Source organism: Aedes albopictus, chromosome 2, assembly GCF_035046485.1.
Source record: "Aedes albopictus strain Foshan chromosome 2, AalbF5, whole genome shotgun sequence".
Lineage (NCBI taxonomy): Eukaryota > Metazoa > Arthropoda > Insecta > Diptera > Culicidae > Aedes > Aedes albopictus.
Window position 1 is genome coordinate 316,725,377 of NC_085137.1, and position 20,639 is coordinate 316,746,015.

Genomic DNA, 20,639 nt, shown 5'->3' on the forward strand with positions numbered 1-20,639 from the left:
ATTTTAGAATTAAAATCCTGCAAACCGCGAATAACGCGTAAAGGTAGGCAATGGCTTAAGGAATTGATAACCTACTTTGAATAAATCGTAATTTCATGGAAAAAGAGCATTTTCATAAAAGTTTCGTTTATTAAATCCAACTCTAGGATATCATATTGAAGTCATACAGTGATTACGAACCTCGAATTGTATCTAGTATTCACGTCTAGCACGAATGTTTGACAATGTATCTCCTTGCGTAATGAAACACAATTATGGAAAATTCGATTTATTTCAATGTTTATAAAATTCAATTTTCATGAATTTCATGCCATTTAATAGCTAAATGATAGCAGATTACAACAAACCATTTTATAGCAGAAACTGATTCAATGTGAAATGCTTGTTTGAACATTTCATGAGGTCAATCAAGCCGATCAATGTTACCCCGCTGATGAATGATACCCCGTTTTACGGTACTGGTAAACTTTGAAAATTCCGCAGTAGTTAAAAGACGTGTAAATCATCTTGATAATCATCGATCTAGTTTAAATAATTTTTAAACGAACAGATTTGCTCTTTGGAAATTAATACTTCTCAAAATAAACGAATATCCAAGAAAACTGTTTACCTAATGCTGAAAAGAAAATCATCATTCCTACCAAAACAAAACTACGATACATGTTCAGCGATATACATGTATTGGTAAAACTAGCTTTGTACCTGCTACACCGTGCTCAAACTGGGTGTAGCATTTTCTTGCACCGGTACCAATCGGGTGTCAAAACAGAACAGTACCTGCGAATAAACGAACGGTTTCGGTGCAAGTTTGCTACACCCGGTGGCAAAGCGGTGCAGGCGGTGCAAATAAACGAATTCGACATAAGAAAATCACTATTGTTTCAGTCCAATTTGGGGTGCAGTCAGCAATACGAAATGACAAAAATGTTGTTGATGATCTAGGGGCAAGACACTGTGCAAACGAGAGTGACTCTGAGAAATTCTGAGTAACTCTTTTCACCAATGATAGAAGAAAATTGTTGAAAAACACCCCTAAAACTGCAAGAAAAGCGAGATATCGGGCAATATTGTTTTGATTTTACAATAAATCAGGCAACACCCAAGCAAAAACGGGAGCAATCCAGAGAAATTCTGAGCAACTCTGTGAAGGAAAATGTACTCCAGCACAGTGTCTTGCCCCAAGTTGATGATATAGATTTCGCTACCTCCTGTCAAAATTCCATTCATAAAATCAGTTCATAAAATGGACTTTGCAGCCAATGTGCATTCGGAAAATATCACACTGCAACAAAATTGCATGTGAAAGACATTGCATCGCTGTTGTTGATACAGTGACCCCACACCGATGAATCACCTTAAATTTTGTACACTATTTATGAATCACCATGTTGATCAAATGGACTGATCCATAAACTGTGGTCATATTTGCCGATTCATAAATGAATTAACTACATCGGCTGTTTTCCTATTCTCCGCATCGACCAATGTGGCGCTAGCTTCTATGCGCGAATAATCGCTAAAAGTTAATCGCAAAAATATTGTATGGCGAATACCATCTAACGGCAAATTCTTCAAAGTGGAACACATTATTCGAAAAAATATTTGGTAGTGGTTGTGCACAATGGTGACCACTATTAAGGCTACCAAATATTTTTTCGGGAAAAGCTTTGTATTTCAAGTAATTCAAGTTTAGATGCATTTCGCCATACAAAATTAAATTGATTTACTCCTGCTGATCAACTGTGGCTGCGCGCAAAGCGGGTAGTCCATTGTGGGGTCACTGTATTTTCATTTTGACGGACAGCGGTGCGATAACTGTAACACAGACAAACAGACGTAACACTCTGACATTTTCCAACGTAAATCAATTTAACGGTCTATTTAAAAATTTAGATAGTTGGCCACTCGATCGTATCGTTTTTATGTTCCAGTTGGATGTTTGTCCACTACCGCCACCTAGTTGATGGTGGGCAAAACTGTAATTTTAGCATTACCCCATTAAACATTTTCCCGATAAAGTCTGTTGATAAATCGGCTGATAGTTGTTCCGACGCTTATGGAAGCTTAACACAGGGATCAATCCCCAAGTAATTATTAAGCCTTAAAAATGGCATATCGGTTCTATACTCGAATATAAAACCAGGGTAACAGAGCTAATAGGTATTATATCCTCCAATAGAGCTACTCAAAAGCCACTTCTCGCATTATTCGGCTGATATACGGCCAGCTCCAAAAACCCGTTCCGAGTCTGAAAAGAAAGCTGTCAAAATTGGGATAAGGAAAAAAGAAAAAAAAATGTTTATCTACTCTCCTTTTCTTGCAGCTTGTGCACCCATTTCAACTGATTTTTTGCTGCTCGATGCAGATTCCAGATTAAGTTTTTTTTTAATTTCTTTGTGTTTGTGAATTTTAACTTAATGCTAATTCTTCACATTCCAGATTAAGTCCTCGAGATCTTCTTCTATTCTATATCTAATCTCGCCACGCTTCCCATCTGATCCACCGATTGGATTTTGGTTGCTAAGAACGGTATTTAAGCAAAGAAAAATATGGACTGCATTAAGGGCGGACGGGACGGTCGAGAAAATATCCGCCATTGCTCTGTTGCTACTAAGATGGTAATCTCAGATTCTACTGCATATTTTGCAACAAAAACCTATCATTGTGTATGCTCACTTGCAGTGCATATGCTGATTGGTTTTCAGCATCTTCAGTGCGATAGGTCTCGAGATTACCATCTTCAAAATCGCGAGGCAAATTGTTAGTAAGAGAGGCAAGATAGGAAAAATAACACGGCGTCCCGTTTCACCTTAATTTCCACGAACCAGGAAGAAACAGTTCCGTACAAAAGCCCGAGTGAAAGCTAATCCAATCCGAAAAATCGGATAGTCATGATCAGAGAATTTTTTATATATAATAGAGAAGCGCGAAGAGGATTTTGGTTATTTTTATCTACATCACCCCCAATAACAATCAATTTTTGTAGTAAACAAAATTACATTTTCGCGTGCGTGTTAGAGCACCTTTAACGGTGCGCTTCTATACCCCGTTTGGCAGCCCTCCATCATTGCAGCAAACTTTACCGGTCGCTGCTGGATGCGCTCGCAAAATAGTAGCGCTATGAATGGGTGACCAAATATAGTAGCGGGACAGTTGCGCTGCTAAAAATTCTATGGGAATATGACAGCCCTCCCGATACGAATCAGAGTGGCTAATTTGATTGCTACCGGTGTGGAAAAGGGTGGTTAAGTCAAAATCAGTGAAGAGAATTGTCAGACAAAAGAGGCACAAAACAAGCAACAAAGAAGGTGCGACGATCACTCTTTATCCCTACTGGTGACAGATAATGACATGATCTCGAAATTTTTTGTTGCAGACAAAACGGAAGTTGAATTTGTTGCTTACTTTTTAACTCGTGAATAATCAATTATTACTAACCCAAAGTCGAAACTGTTTGATGATAGAGCTTTACTAGAGTTGCAGTGTTTACCTACTCAAAGTTACCGTTCGAAAATCGCAATGCAAGGCTTAAAAATTTCTAAACTCGTGGTGTTCGATGTTAATCCCATTATTTTCAAGTTGGGACAAACTTATGTCGCATGGGTTGTTTTGTCGCAACAAATACAGGTTGCGACATTGTCATTATTGTTGCGCGATGATTGAATTTTGATTCACTGGTCAAAATGGTAGCGCTGCGCGGGTTGCTCGAATAGTAGCCGCCGTTAATGTTGCTCTTAGTCTGATCTCCCGCATAAACGATAACCATAAGATGTACTTAACCACTCATTCGGGATACAATTTGAACAGTATGTGGTATTGTTGAACTGTCTACAGTACTGTCCGTGTATTGTTGCCGTTGATTAGGGGCTGTCCATGAGATGTCAAACAAACAAGTGACGTCATGCTTTGCACTAACACACTTTCATGTGCTTTCATGTTGCGCTTTGTTTCCCTTGTTATTCTGTTTCCTTGAATTTGCTCGATTGGGACCTTTGGTTTCAGTCTTCGCGCATCTCTATAACAAATTCTCTGGTCATGATAAGGTTGTTCGCGCTGAAATGAAGATTGGAGAAATGTTGTTCGGTTGCATAGGAGGAGCGAGATGGGATCCGTTCATATATGTAACTAATGAGTATGAATAGAAGCTGTTGTGGAGCTTCTCGAGATTGGGGAAGAAAAATGTGTGACGTTACCATTGAGGAGGGGAAATCACCTTATGTGATACAGGGGAAGTTGAAAACGATCGACCATAATTCTAAACGAAAAACAGCCTATCTGGAGGTAACAGCTACCATGGTCTAATCAAGTAGAGCCTTTACAAAAATCCTCGGGTCACAGTTACCTGTCAGGATCCACGGAATGCTGCTTCTTTTAAAACGCATTTCTTCCAAAAATCTCCTGTTTCTCATGATCGTTCATCGTTTAGTTTCTTTTTTTGTTGAAATTTGTTTTGACTGATATAAATGTCAGGTATGACAGCACTGACAGCCGCCCGAATAGAAAATTATGGTTCATGGTATCGTGCATATTATAAGATGTTCATTTGGGGAATAATAACGATAGATACAATAATACATTTATGATTGAATGATTCATGTCTTTGAAATGAGATCATTCAATACTTTTTACTTATCATAGTGTTGATGATAAGGATTCCTTCTATGATTTATGAATAATTTTTAATAATCCGTTTTTACTGACCGGTATGAACTCTTAATGCATTTCTACTGCACTTTGGCCGCAGGGCTTGCCGCAGGGTAATTATTTATCTAAAAGTAAATAGTGTAGCCTACGAAAACGTACCTTGTGATCCAGAAAGGTTTCTGTCGACCGATTCCAAAACACAAACATTGAGTAGCTTCCGCGTCACTACACCACAAAACTGCACTGTTCATGAATATCCTCATCTGTTTTCACTGGGGTGCAACTTTACACGATCCATATAGCAGAATATATTCCTTCCTCCAGATTCATTTTTCCTCCTGAAGACTCACCTGAAGATTCTTCCGATTCAAAGTCTTCCCCTATGGTCTACGCTAACTGCTTCTCGGCTTTCCAACATTAAAGAGTTTCGGTCAACCGCGAGCACTGATTCGATTTGGTGTTGTACATAAACACCACACGAGAAACTACCAAGTCACCTTGATCACGGTTCGATTCCCGATCCTCCAAACAAAAAACACCGTGAAAACAAACAACGATTCATGCAATCGTAGGTAAACGTGACAGTGTCCGACAAGTGCCCGCAGGGGTGTGCTATTTTTTTTCGGTCGATAAAACAGATCCTTCGAAATATTTCCGTTTTGTTTTTATTATTCACTGTATCATATAGCTGATGATAGAGTGATTATAACACTTATAATACTGCAAAATTTTTGCTCGAGAAATCCGGCGTTTTTGAATGGTAACGATACTTAACGACCCATTCGGTCTATCATCAAAACTCCCAAAATGATAACTGCTATCATTAAAACGATTTGTCCTATCATCAACGTATAGTCCAGTTTATGATAGCACGAATAATAACTAAATCATATGCTGTACAATTGATGTATGATACCGTTTTATTCGGGGTGTTTAGACTGAGCAAATGACTTGAGTGTTCACTTGAATGCTCTTGAATGCATCTCAGTTGAAGCAAGTGTTTACATTGTTCAACTCGTGCGAAGCGTAAGCAAACTGAATTGATTCATCTCACTGACAGATGACTTGAATTCAGCTCACATGAATCGCGGGTTTAAGGGCTATTCCCATTACACCGGGCCGGGACCGTGCCGGGTCCCGGCCGTGCCCCGGTCATCGATTTCTTACATGCGATTACTATGGCGTGTTTCACATCACACCGTGCCGGGGCTCGGTCGGGCCCCGGCCGGGCTAGTGAGAAGCACGCCATAGATATCGTTAGAAAGAAATCGATGACCGGGGCCCGGCACGGTCCCGGCCCGGTAAAGTGAGAAGGCCGCTTTAGACGGGGCAAGTGAGACGATTTCGTTTGACTTGAATGAAAAAGTTCAACATGTTCAACTTTCGTTCAAGTCAAGTGAGTTGCTCATGTGAGATGAATGGTGGTGTTTACACGTTCAATTCGCATTCAATTGGGCATTTTCCATTGACTTGAATCAAGTCACTTGCACTGTCTAAACAGTAGATGTATGAGAAATTAGATCGCTAATGGCGCTGTAGCCAGTAAAATAATTTAATTTATTTCATACCTCAGTTGTATTTATCCATCATTTTAGAATACAGATGTTGTTGTGGATGTTTTGTTTTGGTTGTGAAAATTGGTTTGACACTTCTAGGACCGGTACTGACGCTGTACGGGCGTGGCAAACTAGATGTTGGTCACACGAATTCTCGCGACATTGACATTCTGTGGCTAATTTTTTTACTGTCTAAACCAGGCAACTAGCAACACTGTGTTTCTCTTTCCAGCTGTGCGCTGCCGTTTCCTCGCCGTTGCAAACATCATCAGTGCGGCGGTACTCGATCATCATCGGCACCGCCATCCCGTCATCAGCAGTCGTCGTCCGATGATAGTAGTGTCAGCACCAACCTTCGAGCTAGCAGCGGCCGAGCAACCAAGCAGTCGTCCATCTTTGAATCGTCGAATAAGCAGCAGCAGCAGCCTACTACGTGCCGTGTAGTTTTCGCTTTTTTCGCGACATTCGTTCGCATTCATTCGGCCCGTAAAGTGCTGAGGAAGGATATCTCGGAAACATTCTCTCGTGAGGGGACAGGAGTGAAAGCATTCGAAAAAGTGTAGTGCGTAGTGCGGATTAAAAGGGAAAATTTCCCACCTTTCTTTTTTTCGGTTCTCCACTCCGACGAATGGTCGTCGCGTATTTTGTGCGAAATCATCGTCATCGCTTGGTTCGTGGTCATTTCCAAGCAAGCAAAAACGGAAAATAGTGCACCGAAACACTAGTGAAAAGCTTTTCCGCGAGTGTGGATTACTTTTCCGTCAGCCAAGATGAGTTGCCCAATGCCGGAGATCGGTTCCTGCATATCGCTGATTTCGAAAGCCGACATCCGATATGAGGGCCTGCTGTTTACCGTAGATCCGGACCGTTGTACCATTGCTTTAGCACGGGGTAAGTTATTGCGTTCAGTTTAGAAATCGTTCCATCATAATTACGTTGCGGGTTTGTGGTTAGAAAGCTTCCATTTTTGCTGGATAGTTCCGAGTTTGGGGACATTGAAAAGCAGCCATTGTTTGACAGCTTCTTTTTCATCATTCGATTTTTTTTCCTCTCGTTGTGCTACTGAACTTTGTGGGCTGCTAGTGGCAAAGTCTGGCTACGACGACGACGAATACGGCTGCTGTAGGGGTTTGGAGGAGGGGGTATCTAACCTCATTTTCTTTTGGTGTCTTTTGTGCTCGACATTTACAAGCGAAAGAATAAAGGCAATGTAAAAATGCGACAAAAAAGACGCTTTTTTTTTTTTTTTCGAAAGACGGAAGTTTGCAAAGTACCGAGGCCTCTTGTTTCGCGAGGTGGCTTTCCTTGCACTTGGACAGACTACCCCCAGTTATTTTCAACGTCGCCGTTATCGTAGGGGGAGTTTCAATCTCGTCTTCACTTCTGGACGAACATTTGAAAAGGGCCTATCTGCTTTGCGTAAACAAACATGTTTTTGTCTCTGTAGGGCCCATCTGCATCCACCCACGCACATCAACACCCTTATCAGAAAGAGTGTTCTTCAAGCTATCTGTTAAGGGTGTTGATGTGCGTGGGTGGATGCAGATGGGCCCTACAGAGACAAAAACATGTTTGTTTACAAAAAGCAGATAGGCCCTTTTCAAATGTTTGTCCAGACTTCATATCGCCGTATGGTCTGGTATAGGCCTTACCATACACTCACACAATCCGGTAACATCGGAAGATTACGATGCATCGAATGCTCTCATTTTTTCGTAGTTGTGAGAGTGTTGTGTGAGTCTGCATGGTATATTGTGTGTGACGATGATGTGAGTTATTACTATTTTCTGTTGATAAGGTTTATTGGATGATTTTCGTTTAGTCAAAACAATAAAAACTATCTAGCTTTTTGTTGATGTAACGAATCTTCAACGAATACTTATACATGTTGAATTTTTTTCTCCCCGTTGTTGGGCAAATTAAGCCATAAGCTGAACTTTTGTGGCATGCCCCGTATTCGCATCTAGCTAGCTAATTACTAGCGAGCCTGGATAAAACAAAGAGGAGAAACGTCAAAATTGGAAGAGTCGGTTTTCTGTCATTCTCATAGTTCCAATCGAACAGGAGACCTGTCAAAACGACAAGGATGCGCCACTTTGGTATACTCGAGAGACACTTTACTAATAACCATGTAAATCAGCTTGGGATATACGGTTAGCCTAGTGGTTAGGGACTGTTCATAAACCACGTAGACCAAAAGGTCATCTCAGACCTCCCCCTCCCCCCTCGTAGACTTTTGTCCATACAAAAATTTTGAAATTTGTATGAAGCGTAGACTTTGGCTAGACCCCCCTTATACCTACTCCCCCCCCCCCCCCCCCCCCCCCCCTCAAACTCCACGTGATTTATGAATAGCCGCTTAAGGCTATGGATCGTCAATCCGGAGAGTCCGGCGTTCGATTCTCATTCCAGTCGGGAAAATTTTCTCGACTCCCTGGGCCATACATTATGCAATGGCAGGCAAGGAAACTCTTCAATTAACCCTAAAAGGGATACCTGGGGTCCATTTGGACCCCAGGCGCTTTCAGAGCTCGTCTTTGATGGAACACACTCAGCGAGGTGGCGAAACTGAGGCCATGAAGGTATCCCTTTTAGGGTTAATAACTGAAAGTGCTCAAAGAAGTTGAAGCGAGGCAGACCAAGTTCCAGTGGAGGACGGAGAGCCATAAAAAGAAAAACTAATCAGTTTCTGTTTCGACGCGTCGTCTCCCAGTCAGGTACAGTGGAACCTCCCACCCAGGTCCTGCAGACCAAAACGATACTGATTTTTCATTAGTGTCGTCAGGCTTACCCATATAGTTAAACCTGGTTTAACGCCCTAACTGACTTTGCCGATTTCTCTTTATCTTTTGTGTTACGTATTATAGAATGTGTATTGAGTTTTCCAAAAGTTGTTTGATTAAAATATGTAGAGGACGACCACATCTTGCCATTGCAACAAGAAACATGATGATTTAGTTAGTTTTGATGAAGTTATTAACGAAGAAAAATCATTGTCGAAATATCACTGGGTTGCAAGCAACCACTATTTAAAAATCTTTGTCTGCGCGTGTATAAAATAATTATCTCAACACCGCTAAAGAAGATAGATGATTTTCCTTGAAGACCAGTTTACCAAAAATGTGTCGATGTTTTTTCCACCAATTTTTTATGGTATTTGCCAAAAATTTTACGGAAAAATCAGGCACAATGTCATTATTTTTTTCAGCAAGGGTGACGATGGGTATTATTTGCAGGTTTGTTTTCTTCGTCATGGGGGATTTTTGTGGGCCAAATTGCCTGAAATTTTGGCATATAACTCAGCTTGGTTGGGAAGTTGAGGCCAACTCTGAGACCTACAGGTTAAAAAAAAAACCATGAAGAGAACAAAACTGCCGAGAATGCGTAAGTTGTTCTCCTATATGCTTTTTTGTTGTTATAGAAAGGACCTTTTCAACAGACTTCCATTAAAAATTTCGTGTAATGCGAGGTATGCCCTTTAAACGGAATCGCTCAAGTAATTTTCGTTCAGTGCATCATTTTTCCGTGACCGGAATGGTCAAGAAATTTAACACAGCAAGCCCCATTTGATTTGACGTTGCGTTTCAGCTCCGTACTAGGATCTGGAATAAAGCGACGCTTTCTTATTTCTTGAGCGATTCCTTGTCTGAATTTTTTTTTTTTTTTTTTTTTTTTTTTTTTTTTTTTTTTTTTTTTTTTTTTTTTTTTTTTTTTTTACCGGTTAGGCTAAGGCCGGGGTGGCCTCTGCTGTACATAGTAGCCGTCTCCATTCCACTTGGTCCATGGCTGTTTGTCTCCAGTTCCACACTCTGCGTAGGGTCCGCGGATCGACCTCCACTTGGTCGACCCACCTAGCTCGCTGCGCTCCACGTCTTCTTGTACCGGTCGGATGGCTCTCGAGAACCATTTTAGTCGGGTTGCTATCCGACATCCTGATGACGTGACCCGCCCACCGTAGGTAGCCTGCCGATTTTCGCGGTGTGGACGATGGTTGGTTCTCTCAGCAGCTGATGCAGCTCGTGGTTCATTCGCCTTCTCCAAGTCCCGTCTTCCATCTGTACTCCGCCGTAGATGGTACGCAACACCTTCCGTTCGAAAACTCCAAGGGCGCGTAAATCCTCTGCACGTAGGATTCATGTTTCGTGCCCATAGAGGACGACCGGTCTAATCAGCGTTTTGTAGATAGTCAACTTCGTGTTACGGTAAACTTTATTCGATTGTAGAGTTCTGCGGAGTCCAAAGTAAGCACGATTTCCTGACAATGCGCCTCTAAATTTCTCTGCTGGTGTCGTTGTCGGCGGTCACCAGTGAGCCCAAGTACACGAATTCTTCAACCGCCTCGATTTCATCACCGTCGATATGAATTCGAGGTGGCGGGCGCGGTGATTCCTCCCTGGAGCCCTTTGCCATCATGTACTTTGTCTTCGACACATTAATGACTAATCCGATTCGCCTGGCTTCACTCTTTGTCGGATGTACGTTTCCGCCATCGTCTCAAATTTACGAGCAATAATATCAATTTCATCAGCGAAACCAAACAGCTGAACGGACTTCGTGAAAATCGTCCCACTCGTGTTTATCCCCGCCCTTCTTATAACACCTTCTAACGCAATGTTGAACAGCAAGCACGAAAGACCATCACCTTGCGTAACCCTCTGCGAGATTCGAAGGGACTCGAGAGTGTCCCTGATACTCGAACTACGCACATCACTCGATCCATCGTCGCCTTGATCAATTGTATCAGTTAATCCGGGAATCCGTATACGTGCATAATCTGCCATAGCTGCTCTCGATCGATTGTATCATACGCCGATTTGAAATCGATGAACAAGTGAGGCACGTTGTATTCGCGGCATTTCTGCAACACCTGGCGGATGGCGAACATCTGGTCCGTTGTAGCGCGTTCACCCATAAATCCAGCCTTTGATATTGCCCCACGAACTCTCTTGCAATCGGTGATAGACGGCAGCATAAAATTTGAGAGAGTATCTTGTAAAAAAAAGACACTACACCGTCTTCAGCCAGAGGCTGCACAGACTGAACATTACATACACGAGACAACGGACAGCACACATAATACCCAGTGGCCCAATGGAGAATTTTCCGCTGGAGCGGGAATCGAACCCGCACTCCGAGGCTTATGAAACGCCTAGACGACTGACGCCGCTAACCGCACGGCCACGAAGCCCACTTTTTTTTTAAAGACACTACACCGTCTTCAGCGCTCAGTAGTGTGATCGCGCGGTAGTTCCCGCAATCCAACTTGTCACCCTTTTTGTAGATGGGACACACGATACCTTCCATCCATTCCTCCGGTAATACTACCTCCTCCCAAATCTTGGTAATGACCCAGTGTAGTGCTCTCACCAGTGCTTCTCCACCGTATTTAAGAAGCACGCTTGGTAGTTAATCTGCTCCTGCGGCTTTGTTGTTTTTCAACCGGCCAACCTTCTCCTCAATCTCTTGGAGGTCAAGGGCCGGAAGTCTTTCGTCCTGTGCACCATACTCCTAGATCTGTTACCACGCCACCTTCGGTACTTGCAAGGTCGCCATTGAGGTGCTCATCGTAATGCTGCCGTCACTTCTCGACCACCTCACGCTCATTCTTGAGGCACATGTCGGCTTGTGGCACAAAGCCTCTGCGCGAGCGGTTCAGCTTGTCGTAGAACTTTCGTGTGTCCTTAGCGCGGTACAGCTCTTCCATCGCTTCGAGATCTCGTTCTTCCTGCTGGTGCTTCTTCATCCAGAAGACTGAGTTCTGCCTGTTCCGATCCTGTCTGTAACGTGCCTCATTCGCTCTCGTACGGTGTTGCAGCATTCTCGCCCATGCTGCATTCTTCTCGTTTTTCAACTGTTCACATTCGCCGTCGTACCAGTCTAGTCGCCAAGTCTAGTGATGTAGCCGAGATACTACCTATGGCTGATCGGATGTCCCTCCAGCCATCTTCGAGTGTAGCTGCGCCAAGCTGCTCTTCCGTTGGTAGGGCCACTACTAACTGATGCGCGTAGTCTTGAGCCACTTCTACGTTACGCAGCTGCTCGATGTCGAGCCGCGGCATTCGGCTTCGTCGCGTGATGATAACTGTCGAAAGTTTTGAGCGCATGCATACAGCGACTAAGTAGTGATCCGAATCTATATTCGCACTGCGGTATGTGCGGACATTGGTTATATTCGAGAAGGATTTACCATCGATTAGAACGTAGTCGATTTGGTTTTCTGTTTGATGGTCGGGTGATCTCCAGGTGGCTTTGTGGATATCTTTGCGGGGGAAGAAGGTGCTTCGGACTACCATACCACGGGAGGCTGCAAAGTTTACGCATCGCTGGCCGTTATCATTTGATACGGCGTGCAGGCTGTTTCGCCCGATTACCGGTCGGTACATTTCCTCCCTTCCTACCTGCGCGTTCATGTCGCCGACAACGATTTTCACGTCACGCAGCGAGCAACCATCGTATGTTTGCTCTAACTGCGCGTAGAACGCTTCTTTTTCGTCATCAGGTCTCCCTTTGTGTGGGCAGTGGACGTTGATGATGCTGTAGTTGAAGAAACGGCCCTTAACTCTTAACATGCACATCCTTGCGTTGATCGGCTGCCACCCGATCACATACGTTGTCGCATCTTGCCCAACACTATAAATCATGTTCCCAGTTCATTGGTGGTGCCACAGCTTTGGTAGAAGGTAGCCGCTCGATGCCCGCTTTTCCACACTTTCTGTCCAGTCCAACAAAGTTCCTGCAACGCCACGATGTCAAAGTTGCGGGGATGTAGTTCGTCGTAAATTATCCTGTCACATCCTGCGAAACCTAGTGACTTGCAATTGCATGTTCCAAGTTTCCAATCGTAGTCCTTATTTCGTCGCGTAGGTCTTTGCCGATTGTATCGAGTCGTATTTTCTCCTATGTTATTCGCAATGGGGATTTTTACGGGTGGCTTATTGGGCCTACGCCAACACTCCTGTCTCGCCGGAAGGCCATCGTGCCAGTTCTGTTGCTGCTAAGACCACTGTGGGGTCTCCAGTTAGACTAGTGGTTAAGGCTATGGATCGCCAATTCGGAGACGGCGGGTTCGATTCCCGTTCTGGTCTGGAAAATTTTCTCGATTCCCTAGACATAGTGTATCATTGTACTTGCCTCACAATATACAAATTCATGCAATGGCAGGCAAAGCAAGCCCTTCAATTAATAACTGTGGAAGTGCCAGTGCATCAAAATTCAACCATCGCGCAACAATAATGACAATGACAACCTGTATTTGTTGCGACAATCCACCCAATGCGACATAAGCTTGTCCCAACTTGAAAATAATAGGATTATGTCCTTCATAGTAATCATCACACAATCTATTTGCTTACGAACATCCCCAATCCATGGATCGCATCACCGACCCAACGGTGACTCCCATCCTTTCCGCCTAACAAATACCCCAGTCCGTGTTGGTTGTGGGGATGCAGAGGTGATCTCGGTCTATAGTAGCAACAACCAACACACTCTAACATTCCTTTCCCTTCCCAACTGACTATAAGGACGTGGCCGGCGCCGTTATTGATCAAAAATGTATGAGCTGCTTGAAATTGCACTTTGAGAATAAGTGGAGTGTCCCAGCCCTTATTCATTTGGATCTTAGTGCAATTGGTACCAGCTCAGATCAATCACGGAGGAGCAACCATTGACATGTATAGGTAGTCAGATTTGATCGTGAATTCCTCTAAAGAAGCCTCTATGATTTTTTTTTCTTCGGAGGTTGCGATAGGGAATCCTTAAAAAAACCAAGGGAATCATCCGGGAACACTTCTAGAGGTTTCTACAGAAACTACTTATGTGGTGGTGGTTCATCGATTGGTTTTCGGCGGGAAGATTGTTGAACCACCAGCACATCAAATCGCGGCGTTTAAAACAATAATAACAGAAATTATTTACGGGATTACTCTTGGTATTCCAGTAGAGTTTCGTCCTGTATTTCCTTGCGTTATTTCGGTTATTTCTCTAGGAATTCTTCCTGGAATTTTACCTGCAATTTATTATTTTTTACGTTTAATCTAATTTGTGAACTACTGTTTCTCTTTCGATTTCAGTAAAATCCTACGGTACGGAAGATCGCGAGACGCAATTCCCGATCGCACCGCAGAACCAATGCTACGATTACATTCTGTTCCGTGGGTCCGACATCAAGGACATCCGCGTCATCAACAACAATCCGGTGCCGAACGATCCGGCCATCATGCAGATGCACCTACCGCCACAGCAGCCACTGCCGCCGATGCAGAACAAGCTCGGTCAGCCGGGTTTCCAGACGCAACCGGGCTTTATGATGCCTCCCATTGGTCCCGGCGGACCCGGTCCGATGGGTGGTCCACCACCCGGTCATCAACCGATTGGTCAGCCCTACACGTCGTTCGGCGGAATGAACAATCTTGGAGGTATGCTTTCAAACGATTTGGTAAATAAGAGTCCATTCCCTCCCGGTGGGCCGGTCAATCAAATGCCAGGGCAGCAGCAGCAGCAACAGCAGGCTGGTGGTGGTCCCACTGTTGGGGGTGGGTCCGCCAAGGCTCCCGGTTCCGAATTGGCTGATTTGCTGAGTGCGGATCCACCGCTACAGCAGCCCACACCACCGGGGCCTGTGGGATCTTCGTCCTCGTCCGTCATCGTCGGAAATGAGCTCAAAGATCAAGGTGGGAATTAATGCGATAAACCGCGAAATTTTCCTCATTTTTTTATTGATTGATTATGTTGGGTTTTGTTGATTTCCTATTTATTCCTGCCTGTGTTGTGCTCATGCATAGTGTTTTTCCCTATTTATTAGATTCATATCGTTATACATTCCGGCATCCGATTACTATCATCATGTTTGGCTTTTTAACCTCAGTAAGAGTAGTGTTAGTGTGTGAATATTTTCCCTTGGCTTTTCATCGAATACATCCAGCGTAAGATCTCTAGTAGGAGCGATTTGGGTAAACTTTGGTTAGCAATCGCGAATTTTCATTGTCTCTACTCGTTATGCAAAAAATACGTAGAGTGTGGACTGTGAGACCATTTGGACAGGTGCTCCTATTTTGGTCAAGTTAGTCAATTTTATATCAAATATTGTCTTAGTTTTTGGTAAACGATGAGATACGGCGTTAGCATTCAGCCGCGTGTAGTTTGAGTAAATTAGGTAGGGAATCGCGCCACTTGCGCGGTGGTTTCTATTTTCGTCTGTTTTCCGCTATAACTCAGTCAAATTTGAACCAATTGACACAATTTTTGGAATGAGTTTTCATTTTGTATGACTTAAGTGTTAACATAACAAAAATGATAACAAAATAATGTACTAGAATATCTAATTGAAATCAAAATGAGTTCTCATTGATAACAAATTGATATCTCATTTTGTTATCTACATTTTACGACTTGATATCATACGCAGTTCTCAGGGAGTTATCAAATCTAAAGGGTAATAACTAAAAATTAATAACAAATTTAGTATTCATTTTGATATTTTATTAGGCATTAATTTACATGAATAAGTAAAAATTTAAATTAGATTTTATTTTAAATTTAGAAGAATGTCGTGATTGATACGATATCATCAGAATATGGCACCTATTAATGCCGTAGTATTATCGATTGTAACATTAACATTTCATCAACAGTCATTTCTAACTTGGAGCCTAAACGAAGCAAAATTGTATGGAAATCGGATATGATATACTCATAGATATGCAGCATACATAACTATACCATGATTCAACTAAAAGATTAATGATAGATATTGAAGTGACAAAGAAAAGTAAATTTGGAGTCAAAGGACAACTGCCCTTAATATTTTTTATAGGTAATTATATTTCAGCTTTTCCTTCTGATTATATGCACTGCAGCAAAACAAATGTGGGAGATGTTCACGACATCCCAGAGCCACAGGCATCGGGACTCAAATTGAATGACATCGAGCAAGGAATTGAGTCGCATTCGGCTTCTCTCGTTACCCGGGGAAAATGATGACATTGAAAAAATAAGGCATCCGATAGGAAAATATTTTACTACAATAATTCTATCGGGTACGGCATAATGTCATTTGGCATAGTCTTTTGGCATAATGGCCAAGTGGCATAATCTGGCATAATAGTCGATTGGTAAAATGGCCGTTTGGCATTTATTATTATTTTCAAAACTTCAAACATCACGAGATTCATCATTTTGGTACGGATCTACAATGAATCCTTTTTCGCGCGAGAATACTTTATAAAGGTAAAATATGTGACCTTCAACAGTAGAATGACCGTGAATTATTTCGGTTGGGCATATCTAACTTCATTTGCCTTTAAAAATTTAAAAATATTTGGCAATATGTTTAGATTGAAATAACTGATATCTGGGAACTTTTGTATTCTGGGTAGTTTTGTTCTCTTCATCATGGAAGGCTTTTTGAAACCAATTCCCTAAAGAAAGCGTTAGTTCTTGAAGCCGCCGCTTTTGGTTGGGCGCCACGGGTTTGTTTAAGAAGTTTCAGTCTGCTGGCCAATCTGCAACGTGCGGATGCGAACTTTGTCGTACGAAGATAAATTCGTGATCGAGAAACGATTATTTACACATATTGTTCAATGCATTTAGTGAACTTTGTTAAATTTACAAGACACACAAGTATGAGAATACATTTAGCCCATGTTAAACAACGCTAAAGTCAATTAAATGTGAATGTCGCGCCTGCTCAAACAGAAAAATCACTATGTTTTCAGCTTTATGCAACCGCCAATTCAAATTAGCACCACGTCCAGCACCAAATGTTTGGCTTCAATTCAGTTGAATGTGGATGACAGCCGTTTCATGGAGTTGTTTGAAACCTGTTGAATTCAAAGTTGGCCTCAAATCTTTCCCAACCAAGCTATACAACCAAGTTTCAGACAACTTGGCTGATGAATACCCCCTCATAACGAAGAGAACAAACCTGTCGATAATATCCAGTCACCCTAAAAAGACTTACTAAAGTTCTGGAGCAACATTTGAAAAGGGCCCAAGAGGTCTTGTGTCTTTTTTCTAAAACGCTCCGTAGGGCATAACAACACGCAAATGAACACCGTTATCCGAAAGATCGATGTTTGCTCTATCTGATAACGGTCTTAGTTTTTTGTGAATAAGCTGAGGGCGGCTAAGGAGCGACGTGTGAAGTCATTGTTTACCAATGCTTGTATTCCCTTTTCAAATGTTGCTCCAGAGTTCAAGCCAATTTAAACCCAGAATCAGCAAATTATAAATTTTGTGTCAATCAGGGTACGAAAAACGGATCACGCCGAAAAACAAACTCTTTGTCCTAAGCGGTGCATGTTGGTAACAAAGGCGCTCCGCAACAAACGCATGTCAGGCGATGAGAGCAAAAAAAACAAACATCGCTTGCCGTGCGTGTAACGATATTCTGGCTTTTCTGCAGAAATTTTTAACCCACATCATCGAATTTAAAAGCATTTGGACGAGTTAATATTCTTGCAAACCTCAGAACCGAGTTTCACTTGTAAAACAATGCGAAAATCACGATGTGAATAGAACGAGACAAATATTCCTATCGTTTTTGTTGTGAACAAACTCGGGAGCGATTTTGTCATTATATGCTAACGAAAAAACAAAGCGTTGTTGCCGTGCCTTCTTTGTTGCCTATTTTTCGCTTGCGGGGGCAAATTCTGCGTACACTGGTGTCAATATGTAAGTAAAATACTCTGGTAGATTTAACAAATGTATTGTGAATATAATTAATATTAACGAAGCATATTAAACCTTTTTTGGATTTTTGAAATCAAATCTTGTTATCATTGAGTTTTTGAAATGATAACAAAATGATATTAAATAAAAACAATTCGGAAAGAAAACTTTTTTTGATTTCATTTTGTTATCAATAACAAAATTAGTTATCAATTTGTTATAGGTTTGTTCTCATTCCCTGCTCGGGGTATCTACCCGTGAGCAAGGGAGCGGGACATTTGGCATAAAGTCATTTGGCATAAGGTCGTTTGGCATAAGGTCACTTGGCATAAAGACATTTGGCATAATCAAAATGCACCCTTCTTTATTATGCCAAGTGTTCATTATGCCAAATGACTTTATGCCAAGTGACCTTATGCCAAATGACACAGACCCCGTGTACAACATTTCAAGTCAATTGGTTCAACATTGCCTGAGTTATAGTGGAAAACAGACGAATATAGAAGCCACCACCCAAGTGGCGCGATACCCTAGTATGAAAGTGACTTAGTGCTAGCGGGTTGTGCTCAAAATAGGGTCACCTGCTGAAATGGTCCCACACTTTTTCTTTATTATTTTTCAAAATTTTGCAAAAATCGCTGTAATTCTTCGAAAAGAAATCCAGTGACACGATTTACAGTTCTGTAAATTGATACTTCATCATATGGATGAGATTATTAAAATGCTATTTTGTGTTTTTTAAGTCGTTGAACAGTCGCATAACAGTATTATATAGCAAAATAGTCGTTGCGATTGCATGTGTATTTGAATTAAACTAGCAATAACCATATTGCTGACAAATGTTATTCATGAGAATAGCGTTAATTTCTACATCTATCTACCGTAGATTTTACCAATCATTACTTACGTATTCATCGTCATTGATCATCCCGTTTCCTTCTTTCTAGTTATCCTAGCGTCGCTACTCTCGATTGTTTATTTATCTAAGCATCATACTTATTGCTTTGCTGCCTGCTTGCTACTCATAACGTATTGTATTTGAGTTTGATCTTTAGTACCCGCCTTTCCCTTCAATATAGGGTGACTTATGGTATTATCAGCCGATTTGTTCTCTTCGTCAAATGGGGTTTTAGTCAGCCGAATTCCCTGAAACTTGGTCGTATAATTCAGCTAGGTTGGGAAAGATTTGAGGCCAACTTTGAGTTAAATAGGTTTTAGAAATCCCCATGACGAAGAGAACAAAACGGCCGAAAATACGTAAAATCCCCTACCTACACTCAGTTGCATTGTTTCGTAACAATTCCGAATAAAACTGACATCGCGTAATATTAGAATCGGTTCTAGATTTGATCGGTGGAGGAGCTGGTGGAGCGGGTGGTGCTGGAGGAGCCAGCGGGTCTCGCTCGACAACCCCGAGCAATTTGCTGTCCCGTAAGAGCCCAACTGTCGACATGGGCGTGCAAACGAATCAGCAACAGCAGGGAGCCGGTCAGCAACAGCAGAACAATCGTGATGGCAACCGCAGTGGTGGTGATGGAGGCAACTTGGACCGCGGTAACATGCAACCGCGTAATCGGAACAACAGCCAGCGCAGTCAGGGTCAGCAGCAACAGCGCGAGAGACGCGATTCCGGCAAGAACGATGGCCAGTTGAAGGATAACTATAACAAGGTAGGAAGTGCTGTCCGTAATGGGCTTTGATCGATTTACCTTTTCGATTTTTAAGACAAGAGCAAACTTTTCCAAGTAGGGTATCGCGCCACTTGGGCGGTGGCATCTATATTCGTCTGTTTTCCACTATAACTCAGTCAATTTTGAACCAATTGACTTGAAATGTTGTACACGGGTAGATACTATACCTATCTCACCACATTCCAAAAGTTGTGTCAATTGGTTCCAGTTTGACTGAGTTATAGTGGAAAACAGACGAATATAGAAGCCACCGCCCAAGTGGCGCGATTCCCTACCTAATTTGTAAAAATGCACAATAAGTGTTACAGTTATAGCCGCAGTAGTTTCTTGTTTGGCCATAGTAGGTATTTATATATGTTCCATAAAATCTGTCATTTTTTTGAACATTCAGTTTGGTCAAATAGGGCACAACTAGGGCGATATCTGGTACAATGATATGTGTTATTTGGCATAGAGTTATTGGCATAAGGTTGTTTGGCATAAGGTGACTTGGAATAAAGACATTTGGCATAACAAAGAAGGGTGCATTTCCATTATTCAAAATGGCCCAAAGGTCTTTATGCTAGATGACCTTATGTCAAACGACTTTATGCCAAATCAGGCCAAACATGTCTAAAGGTCCTATCTGCAGAAGACAGGCTCTCTTTAGTTTCCCTTTCTTTCGTTTATATCTCAGCTGTTTATTTGTATTATGATTGTCTCCTTGCATTGAACGATGGTCAAAACAATTGTCTTTTGATTTGTACTGCAAAAATAGTTGAAAAGTGTACCATTACATTGCAATAATCGAAAGAGAAAGTAAACAAAGAGAGCCTCTCAAATGCAGATAGGACCTATTGAAATGTTTGGCCTGAAATGTCCCGCTCCCCTGGTGCAGCTAGCCTGCATTAAAATATGAGAAAGGTACAAATTCGTATATCAGGAAAATGTAATGGATGGTTTGGGAAATTTCATAATTGAAGTCATGCGATCATAGGGTAAATAGATGTTTATCGTCATGATTTGATTTTAGATTTGCTTTAAGGTTAATACCACCGCTTCTTCTGTATTTATTTTCTTATTTGGGTTTGTGATGGTT

At 42.0% G+C, this 20,639-nt stretch overlaps 1 protein-coding gene and 1 long non-coding RNA gene across 7 annotated transcripts in view; one reads left to right on the plus strand and one right to left on the minus strand.

Moving 5' to 3' along the window:
- LOC134288225 (uncharacterized) overlaps positions 1-20,639 on the minus strand; it is a 226,746-nt gene that overhangs the window by 33,602 nt on the left and 172,505 nt on the right. The window lies entirely within an intron of this gene.
- LOC109412519 (protein LSM14 homolog car-1) overlaps positions 1-20,639 on the plus strand; it is a 34,359-nt gene that overhangs the window by 2,501 nt on the left and 11,219 nt on the right. For 4 of the 6 annotated variants that reach the window (XM_062852310.1, XM_062852316.1, XM_062852313.1 and 1 more), the window contains exons 2-4: positions 6,433-7,091; positions 14,273-14,617; positions 19,203-19,540. In XM_062852310.1, the coding sequence (XP_062708294.1) occupies positions 6,971-7,091; positions 14,273-14,617; positions 19,203-19,540 (804 nt within the window). In that variant the 5' untranslated portion in view covers positions 6,433-6,970. The remainder of the gene's footprint in view (positions 1-6,432; positions 7,092-14,272; positions 14,618-19,202; positions 19,541-20,639) is intronic. The other 2 variants (XM_062852314.1, XM_062852315.1) reach the window with 1 other exon arrangement.